At 36.2% G+C, this 16,781-nt stretch overlaps 1 protein-coding gene across 6 annotated transcripts in view; it reads right to left on the reverse strand.

The window, feature by feature from the left end:
- The window catches only part of LOC128029868 (catenin delta-2-like), a 54,787-nt gene extending 47,929 nt beyond the window's left edge, over positions 1–6,858 (reverse strand). For 5 of the 6 annotated variants that reach the window (XM_052617424.1, XM_052617422.1, XM_052617421.1 and 2 more), the window contains exon 1: positions 6,730–6,858. In XM_052617424.1, coding sequence (XP_052473384.1) covers positions 6,730–6,858 — 129 coding nt within the window. Of the gene's footprint in view, positions 1–1,352; positions 1,518–6,729 lie in introns of those variants that run through there. The other variant, XM_052617423.1, reaches the window with a different exon arrangement.
- Positions 6,859–16,781: the final 9,923 nt, after the last annotated feature.

Raw genomic sequence — 16,781 nt, forward strand, 5'->3', positions numbered from 1 at the left:
TATTATGTTTGGAAAAGAAGCTGTATTTTGCATCTTTTTTTATAAATAAATAATAATAATATACACTGCTGTTTAAAAAGTTGAGGTTCATGTGATTTTTAAAAGAAAGTCTCTTCTGCTTACCTACATCTATTTGACCATAAATACAGTAAAAACACTAATACCGTGAAATTATATAAAATATTCCAAAAAAACAAACAAACACTATTTTAGGATATTTTTTAATGTAATGTATTCCTGTGATGGCAAATATGAATATTCAGCAGTCGTTACCTCAGTCTTCAGTATTATAAGATCCTTCAGAAAGCATTGTAATGTGCTGATTTGGAGCTCAAAAGATCAAAAGATATTTCTTAATATTTTCAGTGTTGAAAACAGTTGGGCTGCCTAATATTTTTGTGGAAACCATGATACATTTTTCAGGATTCTTTGATGAATAAAATTTTTTTTTTTTAAATAGAAATACTTACATTATAAACATTATTAATAGGTCTCAATTTACAGCTTCCTTTTAAACAGTGGTACATATATACTTAATTTTGAGCCCTGCCCATAATGAATCAGCTGTCTGCTAAGTACAATGATTAAAAACTGAAATAGTATATTCTTTTTAACTTCTCCACAGTTTCTCCAGACATCCAAAGGCTTTATTCTGAACATTGATAGTCACTGGAGCATTCCAGCACTACAGTACACACCCCTCCCACTCCTCTCTTAATTAGATATGCGCTGCTTAACATTTAATGACAAACTTGTCAATGCTAAATCAGAGCTAAAATCCCAGAGCTCCTCTTTAAAGTAATCACTGTGAAAATCCAGTCAGAAACTCTGCCTGTGCCCAGGGCTACGACAGTCAGTGCGTCGTTCCCACTCCTTTTGTGACAAGGCTAAAATGAATTCTCTCAGTCACAAGGTCAAAGACCCTCTCCCCAGAGCGGTTAACACTAAGAGAGCTCCAGAACGCATCACCTGCTATTTTAAGCACAAACCCAGATGAAGGCTACAAAAATACCCATTCAGAGTGTTGAAGAGAGCTCTATGAACCATGACAACTAAAGAGGCGCTAACTGCAGCATTCAAACACTTTTCAACATCATTATACAGTTCTAGAGGCTCACTTAATGATTTTATGGCAGATGCATTTCATTGCATTTCCAACAATCAGGCGAGCTGCTTAGCTCTGCAACTGAAAAAGCATTAGCAATTACGATAAAAACAATCAGAGACTCGAAGCATCTAGACTCTAACAATCTAAGCATCATCAACATCAACATCAACAAAACTACTCCAGCTTTTAGTCCCGCAGTAAAACACCTGTTGCCTTCACAAACATAAACTAACACCGTCCTTACCGGCACATGTACCATACTCCAGAGGCCGTCTGTGCTGAGAAAGATCCGTGTCTGCGCATCACTATCCCACTAGACTGTTTTCATCCCCACTTATGAGTAGAGTAAAGTCATTAGAAAAACTACAAGAGTGGTAGTGACTGCCTTCAAGCGGGAAAACAAAAAGTGGAGTGCAGTCAGGCACAAAGGTCGTCATGGCAACAGTGAATTTAGAGCCCCTTTGGCATTATTTATGCAACATTGCATCACAAAGGGTCCCTCCCACCAGCCAAATACCACCGCCCTCCAGTCACTCTTCCGCCTCCTCCTAAACTCTTCCACCCTTTCTGACGCCATCTGTGCTTCACACTGAAGAGGACAAGGGGGGAGACGCGAGGTCTCGTCGAAAAGATTGCAGAGCGGCAGAGAGAAAGAGGTGTTTTATGAGGGTCCAGGAAGCGAAAAAGTACCTTTTCCACTGTGGAACGCTAAGCTTTGTGCTTCCTCTAGAGATCCTAACAGACTGTTCTGCCTCAGTAGCCTGCAATGGACAGGCTCCCTGAGCGGATTCGAGAGTAGCCTCCACTTGTCACAAAATTTGGTTAAATATAGCAGTCCGCACAGACAGAAAAGCACTCGACTAGGACAGCAGACATACCATATGGACCAAAAATGGTGATTCTTTAACAGTCAAAGCATTATTTTCTCCTGCCCCTTTGCTACAACATAAAAAATATATATTTTTCGAAGAGAAAATGATTCAATGCATTACTTGCTGTTTCTTTGTAATTAATTGTGCAATTTCTGAGTAAAAATTTTAGTAGGCCAATTTTGGTCTATTTCATCAGATAAGAATGTGTTTTGCATAGTCAGCAATATGAAAAGAAAGCGAAACAGGAATGTATTCTCATTATCTTACATAATGACTCCAGAAAAGGCAGTTAAACCTATCTGTTTAGAAAATGAATCGCCAAGGGACTAAGAAATTGATTTGATTGCTTCAAGAGCTGAATGTGATCTCCTGGCCTTAATGCCTAATTGCTCCCTGTGGACAAAGACTGACATTTAAGTTTCTTCATTGGTCCATTTGATTGCAAATTGTCACTTGGGGTTTGCCTCAAGAGTTCCTTTAAGGATTTAACCCAATTTCTATAATTTCACAGAGTTAAATGAGTCCAGAGCCACTCCACAGTCTGAACACACCGACTGAGAGCAAAACAAAACAGTGTTAAACAGACAGGAATGAATCGGATGAACTAATTTGGCTTGCAAAATATAAAGGGAAAATTGCATGTATTCCTGGTTAAAAATTACACCAGGAATGAGGCCATCCAAAGGACCTCAGGATAAGCTTCAAATAAACCGAACAGCCTTTTTGTTTATAAATTTGTCAAAACAGCCTCAACTTTTATGAATATTCTAAGTAATTAAAGAACTGCTTCGTTTGATTGAATATGTGACATTAATTATAATGTGATTAAAAAATCTAAATGACTTCACTTCTGGCAAAAGCAAATCACTCCTATCGGACAAAGATATAATGAGCTGATTAACATGCTTTCCCTACTTTATATAAAAAAAAAAAAAGAAAGAAATATCTGACCTTAGCTTTACTACCCCTTACAAACACTGGCACTTTCCCCAAAAAGCCTTGCCATGATCATAATAAAACTTCATATGCCAGAGGCTTTTTTATGAATAATTAATGTGTCATTTTAAAAACACTAAGATCAATTACTTTAATTAATACCAAATTAAAGGGACAAAAAAGCTAAGCTTTAACTACAGCTCTTCTGAAAATTCTGAAAAAGAACACCTTTACTTTATACATTAATAAGACTACTATAATCATGAAGTCAACATAATTTAAGAAAGTGACACTCAAAGGGAAATAATAAAAGAGTTTTCATTATAAAGAAGAAATCACACTAAGCAACATTTTACTGCAAATATAATATCTTCTAGTTCTTACCATACAGTGAGAGCACTGCACATGTGTCCAGGTTGTTAAACATGCTCTCCCTGACCATCGCATGTATTTCTGTTTAGCACAAGTGATACAGGAGAATTTTAATGGGAGAGAGTCATATACAGGAGAGACTGTGTTCTGTTTGCACGTGTAACCTTGAAAACTGCACACAAAGCACCATACAAGAGACCAGGACATTTTGCCAGACATTTTAGTAGAGGGGAAATGGTTTTTCAGTGCTACAGAGCATCCTTTGTCAGCAAAATCTACGCTGGTTTTAGATCTCAGTTTATTCACTCTCAGAAATAAAGATTGAAAAGCTGGCACTGGGGTGGTATCTTTTTAAAAGGTACAGGTTTGTACCTAAAGGGTTCATTTTGGTACCTTAAAGATACATATTAGCGCTTAAAGTGTACATATTAGAAACTGATAGGTACAAAAGCGTACCTTTTCGAAATGTACCGTCCCGGTGACATCTTTTCTATCTTTATTTCTGAGAGTGTTTTTTTTTTTGCCTCACAACCTCTGTAAAGCCCTACTAAAAGCCTCTAAAATGGGAGATTGCCATCTAGTGGAGGAGGAAAAATAAGCCTATGGTGATTTATCATAATAATTGTGTGCAAACAAGCAGAGGCAAAATGATAAGCATTTATATTCAGTTAATGACTTTCAGTTAGTTTTGAGGTCTTATTTTTCCTGTTCCTAAAATTTGACAGAATTCACTTTTAGCACATTGTAAAAAATTATAAAATGTAAAAAAAAAAAAAAAAATTCAGGAAATGGACCAAAATAATCTTGTACTACACATTTTAGTCCATTGAAATGCTCTCAATAGTGAGAAAACCCTGCCCACTAACACAACCTGATTAGCAGTAGAAACCAAGATCTATAATGTTTGAAGAAAGGTATTTATTAGCATTTCCATTGAACTCGTGGTCTAAATATATGCAAAAAAAAAATGTATTTAATCACTATATGCAACTCATTTTGAATGGCGACTGATGGGGAATAATGCATTGATGCCAAATTGTGTAGTTATAGCATCTACCAGCAAGGGGCTAAAATAGCATGCCTTGATACCAAGGAGCAAATCATGGTTCATGGCAGTGATATTAGAGCCCTGCATTCCGGCTGGACCCAACAGGCCCTGAATTATCTATGCCCCTTGGGCCGGGCTTCGGGACAATTCTCACATCATAGTTCAGATGTGGGCCAGGACTTGGGCCTTTTTTAAGGCTTCTCCTTATTTTTATATTGTAGACATCCACCAACTAGTGATGAAATAAATCATGGGCTGGTGGAAACAACACTAGACTGTGCTACAGCGACTGTCAAGAGCTGCTCGACGATGTTGTGTTTAGTGTCTAGGAGCACAGAGCAAGAGTACAGTCAGCGCAGCTGAAGAGTTCTGTGTTCAAATGCATGCAATAGCAACCTAACGCTTGCCGCAAAGCATCGACAAAAGTAATTACCATAAATGTGTCAGGAGGAATCAATAAGGAGATATTTGAATTATTTACTAATAAATAGTGTTTTCTGACTCAGTGTCGCAAGGATGAAGTTGCTGGTCCTGGTTCTCCATCTCCTCAGACGCCCCTTCAGAGAGAATTGTATCTTTATGGAGTATCATTTTGATTAAAGAGTTTTTGATTTTTATTTGTTTTATTTTGTTAAGTGTTACTTTATAGCTTTCTATAGATATATTTTTCCTGACTGTAAAACATGTATTCGCTGAGTTTGGGTTCAGTAGTATAAGCTGTTTTGGGAGAAGGGAGAAAAAAGACGGGCTTGGGCTGGTATTCTGATAAGCTGTTGGACACGCGCTGGGCTAGGGCCTAGGGGTCTCGGGCCAGGACCACGGCCAGGTTAGGGCCTAAATTTGAGGCCCATGCAGGGCTCTAAGTAATACAGACTACCATTTGAAAATTTGGGGTCAGTAAGATTACTTATAACTAGCTAACCAACTAAATGAATGAATGCTTTCAATCAGCAAGGGCACATTAAATTGATCAAAACTGAAGTCATTAAAGACAGAAAAGATATTTATCATTTTTACTAAAATTAAAAAATGTAAATGTATAAATGAGCACCAAATAAACATATTACAATGATTTCTGAAGGATCGTGTGACACTCCAGAATGGAGTAATGACTGCTAAAATTCTGCTTTGCAATAACAGGAATAAATGACACTTAAAAATACAAAAAACAGGTTATGTATATCATTATTATTATTATTATTTTATTATTATTATTTTTTTTTTACAATATTATTGTTTTCACAGTATTTATAATAAAAAAATGCAGCCCTGGTAAGATTAGAGACATTCAAAATCTTGCCAAACTTTTGAATGGTCAGTATGACCCACCCAATCATTGTGTTTCAGTGGAAAGTACACCAACTTAGAAAAGAAAAAGCCTTTTTTTTTATCCACCAGTACCCTCCAGTAAAAATCATCATCATCAAAAAAATAAATATGGCAGACAGTTTTTCTCGCTCTGATAGGAGAGCTATTAGACTGGCCCACAGCAGCCTATGGCTGTGGCCTAATTTAACACTCCCTGTGTAGATTTCCAACCCTAAGAGCATGTCGCTTTTTTCTGTCCCGTGGTTAAAAGCAGGAGTGCGAGCTAAACACTAGCAGGAAGTGAAGGGCTTGTCACGGTCCATTTTTATCTACACATGGTCTTGACTCAAAAATGTCCTCCAGCCAAGACAGACATAAATATGCAGAGCAAAAGTGAGAAATACAATCATCACACACTAAATTCTGACATATGCAATAATCCCATAAAGCATTTCGTAAATGACTTTTTATGACAGGAGGTCATAAGCAATTACAATCACCTGTCATTATTCCTGACAGATCAAGCCGGTTTATCATAAGGTTGCGCTAACGTCTGGAAAGCTGTCCACCTGCTGACAAGCAGGTGACCAATCTTATTATAGATAGGCTGCGGTGTAGTGACTAGCATAGCATGGAGACCTGATTGCAACATGTCAAATATTTCACATTTCTTGCACCACGCAGGCCCAAAACCTATCCATTCCTCCAACTTGTCCACAAAACCATGTGATACTGAGGCGTAACGGCACATTTGCACAGTGTGTTGACCGTTAAAAACCATTTGTATCTGTGAATTTAGACACCAAGCACTACATGAAACCGGCGGCACGAGAAGATGGAAATGACTCACGCAGAAACCCACCAAACCTTGTGGCTCCTTAACCCAGATGGCTTATGCAGTTCAACTGAGGACTGGTATGATTCTGTGTAATTACTGTTTACAGTATATAAAGATTTAGAGAGTTTCTAATTAAACAGTTGGGAAATGAATGTTTCCGTATGAGTCTGGTGAGAATCATAACCGTCTATTAGAGACAGCATCAAAGTATGAAAAACTTTACAATAGTTTGACATGTAGTACCCACCTGTTCTTTAACAGAGGCCAAGATGGCAGAGGTGGTCTCCGTCTCGGATCCATCTCCGTTTGAGGCGTTCAGTACCGGACTCAACATGCTGGAGTTCTGTATGTCAGAGTGTTGGTCTGGTACTGGCATTACTTCTGTGAACCAAAACAATAGCATCAAGAATTATTCAAGATGAAGGCTTTTGTCATGCTTCAGCATACCACAGCAATCAGTTCAAACAAATCCTTCGCAATGACAGACTTTCAGGTAAAATGGCATAAAAAATCATGGTTTGGCACATTCCTGATGCCATAATACTAATCAAAGTGCTTTTTCAACATTTTCAATTGTTTGTCGTGATGTAATAATTGTAAGACATAATATTTAATTAACCATCTCTGTTTCTTTCAGTCTCTCTCTCTCTCTCTCTCTCTCTCTCTCTTCTTTGGCCTACTTTTCTCTCCTCATCTCTCGAGGTTTGTGATTCCAAACACGATTTTCAGCTTGTTGCCGTCATGCTTTGATTTGTATACATCATCTTAAAAAAAGACTTTGAAAACCCTATCGAACTAAATTGTTAGTTTTGAGGCTTTTAGTTCACGTGCATTAGCTTTGAGGCCAACAAGACGCTAATGTTTTAATAAGCATTTACAAATTTACAAAAGTGGATGCACTTATTTATTGGTAAATTAATATTGTGAAATATTGCTAATAAAATCAAATGTATTCTTGTAATTTACTCCAGTAATAGCAAAGCTGAAATTTCAGCATCATCCCTCCAGTCTTCAGTGTCACATGATTGTTCAGAAATAATTCTAAAATGCTAATTTGGTGCTCATGATAAATTTCTTATTATTATGAATGTTGAAAACAGATGTGCTGCTTAATGTTTTTGTGGAAACCATGAAACATTTAGTTTTTCGGGATTATTTGAATTGAAAGTTCAAAAGAAAAGCAGTTATTTAAAACGTATTTTGAATTTGTTTATGCAAGTGTTTACTGTCACTTTTGATCAATTTAACGTGTCCTTGCTGATTAAAAATATTAATTTCTTTCAAAATAAAAATAGTATATTTGCTAACCCATCAATATGTTAGGCCAAACTTTCATTTACAAAGAGAAATACATTAAGTCGATTTTGTAGGTTTTTAAAACCTTAGATTTCAAATAATGAAATCTTACTATACTGCTGTGGCCCTCCCAGATCTTTCAGCTTTCTCCTTTGCAATAGCTTCCTCTCTTCAAAATCAACCACCCAAATGTAAAGCTTCCCGAGAGAACCGTCTGCACACAGCAGGAGCAGACAGAAAATGGCTTCTCACATGTGAATGTGGTATGAGGTATGAGCACCAGAACACACAGCCTTTTTACACTACCACCCACATCAGGCACAACTGTGAACACTTCTGTTCTGCAAAGAAGAGTAAACATACAATCAAAAATAGGGAACAGTAAGGTCTGTGAAAACTAATGCTACAGCTGCTTTAGTCATAGGTGAAATAGCAGGTGAAATTTATACTGATAAATAATTATTGAAAAATACTCAATCTATTCATCAGTTTTGGTAACCTGATGCAGATGCTTTTCATTTCTAGGTCAAACTGATGACTTACTACCAATGAGATCATGCAAAACAAACCAGGACATCAACTAACGCCAGTCCCAGCTGTTTGTGCGTGAGGTTTCAGATGGATTACACTTTTTTTGACAATAATCTTAGTCATCCATCTGCCTCTGATTAATAGCATCATAAATAAATCATGATTATAAAATAAACAAAAAACTCAAAATATAATTGCATAAATGGGCTGAAGACCTGTGTTGCATGCCAGTGCTGTGTTGTAATAAAATAAAAAAATAAAGAAATAAATAAAGAAATACAAAAAAAAAAAACACTGAACAATCTTGCTGACCTCAAACTTTTTAAAAATAGTGTGTATAAAATACACTGCAGTTACAGCAAGCCTTTTCATGTTTTACTATGAGAAATTATCTGCAGATGATAATCACTAAATAGAATCTGAATTTGCAATATTCCAAGTAAACACCAATTCATCATCTATGAAATTTCCAAAGAAAAACAAAATATATATATCTCCTTTTCATGCCATTATACAGAATAATCATGTAATATTCATGTAGTTTTGATCGTAATCAGCTGCCATGGTATCTTTAAAATCAAACATGCTGTTGGCTTTATTTGAATTGGTGCTTTTACTATGAAAATTACAATTTAAAATGTACATTTTATTCAGTGCTGTTATTATATGTGGAGAACTCACAACAAAAAAATATAAAGGCTTGCTGGAACTGGACTGTGCACTAAGAAGCACAATACATGAACCAAAAGTCATAGAATGCATTAATCCAAATGAACATGTAAAATATAATGAGTACTCTGATTTCTGACTCACAAGCATATTACGCAGCATCAAAAGGAAATGGCGAAACTCTTAACATACTGAATAGACCATACAGAAGCTAACTGGCATAACACACTGTGTTTAGTAGAAAAATGAAGAAAAAGAATAGGCATTACTTAGAAATAGGTAAAAAAAAAAAAAAAAAAAAAAAAAGCCTAATTGTCTTGAGTCACATGATGGCTACAATCACTCCAAGGCCGCAGTTACCTTAGAAACAGACCAGCACTGCTCAGTGGAAATTTGCTGCAATTTTACTAAAACACCCTCGCACAATGGCCCGACTCTACCTATCAGATCAGCTCAAGACATACAGGAGAGTCCCGTAACACAACCTCAATTTCATTGTCAAACACTAAACAAATTGAACAGTGGGAAGAGTTGGAGCCATTGTTGCCAACCAGCGGTTAGATCCTATTTCATTTCCTCAGTGGCACTTTTTCATTTAAAGTGACAAAAGACACATTTTTGTTATAACGTACTGTACTTTATTATGCTTCCCCAATGACTTTTGTCTGAAAACACTAAGGTAAATGTAGACATTTCAAGTCTTTACACTGGCGTAGCTGTAGATATCAAATAGCTGAGAAGGAGAAATTAATTTGATATGTAATTTGTGAAATGTTCATAATTTTCCTCACTGAAAGCTCTACAACAAAGCAGGAGCTCTCTATCGGGGCTCAGGCACACGTCTGAATGCCTAGTTTGTCTATGACATCATGCTTGAAACCGCATAACAGACCCCCGTTTCCATAGAGATATCAATCCATTATGACAGTCTCTCACCAAGAAGACAACCGTGAGGCATACAGTTGATCATATCGGTGATGCAGCACACCGTAACTAATTCTCCTCAAGATGCTTTGTGCTTATTATTCAAGGTGGTTTTGGACAGCAAAACCACTAGGCTAAAATTTCTAATTGGATCTGCATGAACATCTGAGAAAAATGATAAAAAACTCAAACATTGGCTATGCAGGGTGCCACATCTCTTTTATCGTGAGTAGGGCTGGGTTTTGGCACAAATTTCAAGATTCGATTCTCAGTCACAAGCTTTTGATTCGATTTGATTCAATATCAATTACTTCGTATATATATCAGGTAGAGTACTTGCCAAATTTTCTCAAGAACAAAAAAATCTCTCAACTAATGCTGTAAAATATAAATGAGAGCCGTTTGGTACTACATTATTATAATATTGAAGGTCAAAATTGAATTGATTTGTAAGCTATAGAATACAACTGTTAAAATTACACAATGAAGTTTTTTTTTTAAATAATAAAGTTAGAATTACAGAATAATATTTCTATTTCAATTCATTTTTAAATATAAAAATTTAAATGGTGGCTTTCATAAAAAAAATGGATTTATTCAAACATAAATAAGAACAGTAAAAATTATAATGAACCTGTTATATGGTGCATATATTTAGCAAAATACCCCTCTCTACAGTCTATTTTTCTGGCTGACTTATGAGTTTATGGTCACCGAATATGTTCGTTTCTGAGGTAAATGTGACGTTTTACAATGCATGACTTTGTTTCATATTAAAAGCACCCAAGCACAATGCTTACTGCGATTTATTGGATGGGAAGTGTCCTTCAGTGTTCTGTCTATTAACTGAAAACAGGTGAGACTAGCCAATTCTTGGGATTTAAGAATCGATATCCTTCCATAAAAAAGAGAATTGATTAATAATGAGATATCGATATTTTTACCCAGCTCTAAAGGTAAGTATGTTTTTGCTGCATGTGGAGGCTCGTATAGGATGGCATAAGTTAAGATTAACAGGTTAATTTACAGTCTTGTGATTGCACCCAATGGAATTAATCCATCGTCCGTCCTTTGGGATTGCATGCAACTCATAGCAACAATCTCTACGAAAACAGAACCCAGAAATCAGTCCTAGAGAAAACGCCAATTTTAAGTAATCTCATTTGTTTTATGCTTTACATTATGCAATCACACAACCTGTTAATCTTGTTTTCTGCATCAAACATCTAATTTAAGACATCTGCCTTGTTTTTGCATTTTCATCCCCATTATATCCCATTAAGACAATGGCCATATGCTTCTGACAATGGTTTACTCCCCTCTGACGCTCCCTGGTTTGTTTTTTTCCACAGGATTCAGAAGACTTACTCCCAAGATCTGCTCACCCAGTGAAACACCAGATGTTCCAGAAAAACAGATCTAGTACCTACACCCAGAGGACATGAAGGTGTTCGACTGATGTTGCCAATGGCCGGCATAACGGTTACAATCCCAGATTAGTCATATGATCCCACAGGATACTAAAGTATCAAAATGCACAAACAAAAGGCACATATTGTGTTTACAGTCACACCCACATTCGCTCATTCAAACACTTTTTCACACCCAACAGTATTTTCAGTGTAAAATCAGACTTGATTATCTACTGCAATTAATGAGACTGTGAAAATGAGGGTAATGCATTAAGAACTTGCGATTTGAAGATAAATATTTATGTGAAATATTATACGAAATCAAATTTTTTAATCATTATCAAGTATATTAGTTATTTAACTTAGGCTATATGCCGGGGGGATGGGAAGATGAAGGAAAACAAATATTTTTACAGCTTCATTAATCATGCAAACATCAGTCCTTTGTGATCTGACTGCGGACAGATTTGTTTATTTATTGTGTCGCCACACGACTGACAACATTGGGAATGAAACAGCAATAAAATTCAGAGCACACTGCAAGATTAACATGTTCAATAAGGTCTTAAAGGAAACTAATCTCGTTTTCTGTGAGGCTGCGAGATGACGTTATGCACTTCTGCACAAAGCACCGAAATGGGACTGGAGATAATGTGTCTTTTACATTGCAATCGGTATATTAATTTAACCGTGACTTTGCTTTACCTGTAAACATTTTTAGTGTACTAGAAATGCATCATATGTGTTTACAAGTCATATCAAATTACAAAATCAAGAGGGACCAGTAAAAAAACGGACTAAATTTGGTTATGCCCTTGCATAGCATATCAAATTCAAGACCTAATTAACTATCAGCAAAAGTCTTTGGAGGAGAATTGTATAGTTTTTCAATACATGTCTCATTGCCCAAAATGTCAATGATACATTAAGAAGCAGCGCAAATGTGAAGCATTTAAAATGCTCCTCGGATCATGTTCTCAAAGGACAGCAGAGCGTGACATCGATGATAAAAAGTAATTATGTGAGGCTCGCTGTGATAAAACAGGCCCCACTGCTTATTAGGGCTTTTTCTCCTCTATAGTCTCTGGTGGTAATGTTTGAGTGCATTTTATTTTTTCAATGGCCACCTCTGCCCCTCTTTATTTTTGTGAAATAGAAGTTTACAACAGTATATAAAAGGTAAAGCATATGCTCATTAAGAAGTATAATTGAAACAAGTATCCCTTTGCCATCCGTTTACCAATGAGAGGGATGATTTTTCAGTCTCTGGTTGGAAAAGAGCAAGAAAAGGCTTTTCGGTTTAACTCACTGATAAAAAAAAAAAAAATGTTTGTTTACATGTCACTGCATTATTAACTTTTCAAATATGTTTGCAACCTTCAACTGTCATGAAAGAAACTACTGATGATTTGTCGTTGTGTCGGGGAAATTACAGAAAACATATATTTGCAATGCTGCAGTATGCCTGGAAAATGCATCATGGGATATCAGTATAAGGCTTTGATTTTTCAAGCGTGGCATGATGACATTGCTGCCATGCCTGTGTAGCTCTGGGTGGAAGCGGTTGGCTCAGTAAGAGCCCTGACCTAGTATGGGATTAATGACTTTGCTGCCGGAGAGAGTTGACATTGCTGAGAGCTGTGTTTACTAGTGTTATCTATATACAAGAACAGCAGTGGAAATTTAATACACCCACTGAGTTCTCCGAGACAAAAGCAGTGTGTTACTCCTTAAGGAGGAAGAAAGTGAATAAAACAGAGACCTAACCTTGCAAACATTCATTTTCTCATGTCAACCTATTTGGTGTGTTTGTTTGTGTAAAGCTAATTGAAGACTAATTATCTATGGAAAGTACAACTTCTTTCTCTCTCTCTCTCTCTCTATCTCTAAAACATCTTGAGGTGTGGTAAACATGGTACTAGCAAAATAACAATTGACTCCGGGTCTGTTGAATTATTGAAAAATAACTATAACTCAAAGTCTATAACTTAATTAAATGACTTTAGTCTATAAGAAGAAAGAACTATAAGAAGCCACAAGGTTGAACTGTCCAGTTGGTCACTATAAAAAAAGCAGTTGTGGACTGAATCAATACCACAACTGACCAATCAGAATAAAGTATTTCATCTAATAATAATAAGATAAAGTTGCATAGTGGCATAGAAAGTAAGCAAATTCATGACCCAGTTTGTCATAATAGCATCATATTAACACAACGGCTATTGGACAATAACATTATATCATAAGATAAACAATAAGATAAAATCTGATTAAAATATTATTCAGATAAACTGATATTGCATAAATAATCTCACAATTCCCATCCAGCATTTTCTAGATATTTTAAATGATTCCAGTTAAAAAGCAAACTATTAAATTGGGAACTTTAAACCGTCCTTCACACACAAAAAAAATAAATCAAAAATTGATTGTCTTTAGAAAACTGATTGCCAAATGCGGGGGTGCACGCAGCATGTTAAAGCTGTATCGTCTCAGTTTCTACACTTATCATGATCAAATGGCCATAGCCTTCAAATACACATAACCTTATGGCCATGGTAATATATCCATGCTCATAGCAAAGAAATGTTCTTATAACGGAATAAACTAAATTGTGGCCGAGGAAGTGTTTGGCGTTTATAACGTAATCTGGCATGATATTTATTTGATTATAGGCAATAATAGAAGCCTTTTTTACTTGCTTTGTGCCTACCAATCCAGTCCTTTTGTAGTAACGTAGTTTTCTGCCTCAAAATGACTTTGATTGCATTCATGGTTGTTATATTTGACAGATTATAGCTCATGCAGTCCTTTTTATCTGTTGAAATACCTGTAAATCGGACAGTAAAACCCATAAAATGTTTTTTTCGACTAGCCAAAAAGTAATTACAGAGTAGGCATGGACCGATTACCAGTTTCAAGGTATACCGCGATTTGAAAAATTCACGGTTTAAAAACCACTAATATTTTCCATTATACTGTTCCTGAGTTATGCACTGTTTTCTATGTCTCCTCAATGACTGAAAAAGTATGGAATTACATTTGGTTCAATAAAAATGAACGTTACTTTATAAAACTGAATGTTACTTTTTCAGAAACTATCAAAAATATGCCATTACAAAAGAAGAAAAACACAATGAAAATGAAAAAAAAATTACTCAGTCGTACAAATGTAATAGGCTCTTCAAATATGCTTCACTCTTTGTTAATGTTTTTGAAAGATTCGTTTTCGCTAATCGTGGATTCTGAATGCATTGCCACAGATTTCGCTTTTGCTTCACAGTTTTCCGTTTGGTGTTTTGACTTAAACTTCTCCTGAGACGGGCTTAACAGTGACCTACTCTGATTGGATAGTGAACTTTTGATGGTCAGGTTCTCTCTGACCGGGAAGTGCAGACGTCACTCAGTGGCGAGTTCTGAAGAAACTGTACACTTATTTTTGTCATTTCACTACACTCAGAAACTTTGGGATGATATTGGTGTGTTTGTCAAGTTTAAGATTTTGCTAGGCTTCTCACTACATATGAAAAACATTATATTTGGGTATTATGACTCTATTGGGTATTATGACTATTATGAGAGAACCTGTCCATCAAAAGCTCACTATCCAATCAGAGTAGGTCACTGTTAAACCTGCCCCCACGAGAAGTTTGTGTCAAAACACCAAACGAAAAACTGTGACGCAAAAGCAAAATCTGTGGCAATGCATTCAGAATCCACGATTAGCGAAAACGAATCTATGAAAAACATGAACAAAAAATGAAGCATATTTGAAGAGCCTGTTTAAATTTGTGCGACTGAGTTCATTGTTTTCATTTTCATTGTGTTTTTCTTCTTTTGTAATGGCATATTTTTGATAAAAAGTTATGTTCAGTTTTATAAAGTTTTGTTAATTTTTATTGAACCAAATGTAATTGCATAAAAGAGTAGGAATCCCTCAGGCTGAGTGCAATGTAGAGTAACACTGACCCCTCCTCCCCTTGTTGGTGCGAGCGAGCAGTCAGTCACATGTGTGTATGATGGCCGAACTTAAGGCCCGGCTACACTTCACATTCAGCAATCCTTTCCGTCTCGCTCAACAGCTTTCAAAAGAATACTCAACCGTAGATGAGCGCGGACGGATGAGCTCGACACATGCGCAGTATCATGGGGTGCGTGGCTTTCAAAGAGCCCTCTTGATGATGAAATTAACATAATGCCGACGGTTCAAATCTGGGTGCCCCCTATGGACTTGTCTTAGTTGGAGGTTTTGAGTTGTAGAGTTGTTGATTCTGATTTGGAGTAATCAAAGACTTGAGTTTACAGTGAAGCAGTCAATGTTTGATATTGTCAAATCGTAGGATCTAACTTATTCTGTGGCTCTAAGCACAGAAGTCTGTGGGGGTATAGCTCAGTGGTAGAGCGTTTGACTTCAAATCAAGAGGTCCCCGGTTCAAATCTGGGTGTCCCCTATGTATTTGGCAAATTAGGAATAAGTGCAAAAAGCTAATTTCTCCTCATTCTAGGTCTAAATAATCCAGGCAGTCAAGGTTAGAATGTATTTCAACCCTCCTATCAAATACTTTCTGGAGCACTGACAGCATGTGCATAAGCAAGTCAGCTCCCCAATGCATTGGTTGTGCTCATATAAGATGTTTCCATCATTAGGAGGCAAGAGGAGGCTATTTGATTTCTAAGTCATATCCAAAGGATTCTGTTTGCTCATAATTGAAAAATAAACAACAACAACAAAAAAATTACACGGCTCTGGGGAATACTTGATTCTGATTAGTCAATCAATTACTTAACTTTACCTAACAACAAGCAATACATTTGTTACGGTATTTATTAATCTTCGCTAACATTCGTTAATAAAAATACAACTATTATTTGTTCGTGTTAGCTCATTAAAAACATTAGTGATAATTTAGAGACCAGTTCTTACTGTTAACTAGTTTTTTATTAGCATGCATGTTACTAGCATATCGACTGTTTATTAGTACATATAAAGCACATATTAATGCCTTATTCTGCATGACCATATTTTAGATCCCTTAATCCTACCATTACCTAAACTTAACAACTACAGTACCTTACTAACTAATAATAAACAACAAATTAGTTTACTAAGGCAAGTCGTAGTTAATCGACTGTTAATAGTGAGAAATGGTCCCCAAACTAAAGTGTGGCCAATATATTAAATTATATACAGGTACATCTTTTGATTGTAATTAATAATAATCATGCACACATTATATGTATTAAGTGATCTTTTCTCTTTCACATCCTTTGAGGTTAACTATGGTGTTGGCACATCTAGCTACAAATTAAGTGTATACATCAAGCCTCAAATCGAGTCATGAAAGATTCCGAGTCACTATTTGGTAGATCTTCTGAGGGACAATCATAAAATATAAAAGCCTCTGCTCTTCCATATCCTCCTGTATGATAGCTATTACCACATACTGTGAGTGTCAGCTCAGATGAC

This window comes from Carassius gibelio, chromosome A2 (genome assembly GCF_023724105.1).
Source record: "Carassius gibelio isolate Cgi1373 ecotype wild population from Czech Republic chromosome A2, carGib1.2-hapl.c, whole genome shotgun sequence".
Classification (NCBI taxonomy): domain Eukaryota; kingdom Metazoa; phylum Chordata; class Actinopteri; order Cypriniformes; family Cyprinidae; genus Carassius; species Carassius gibelio.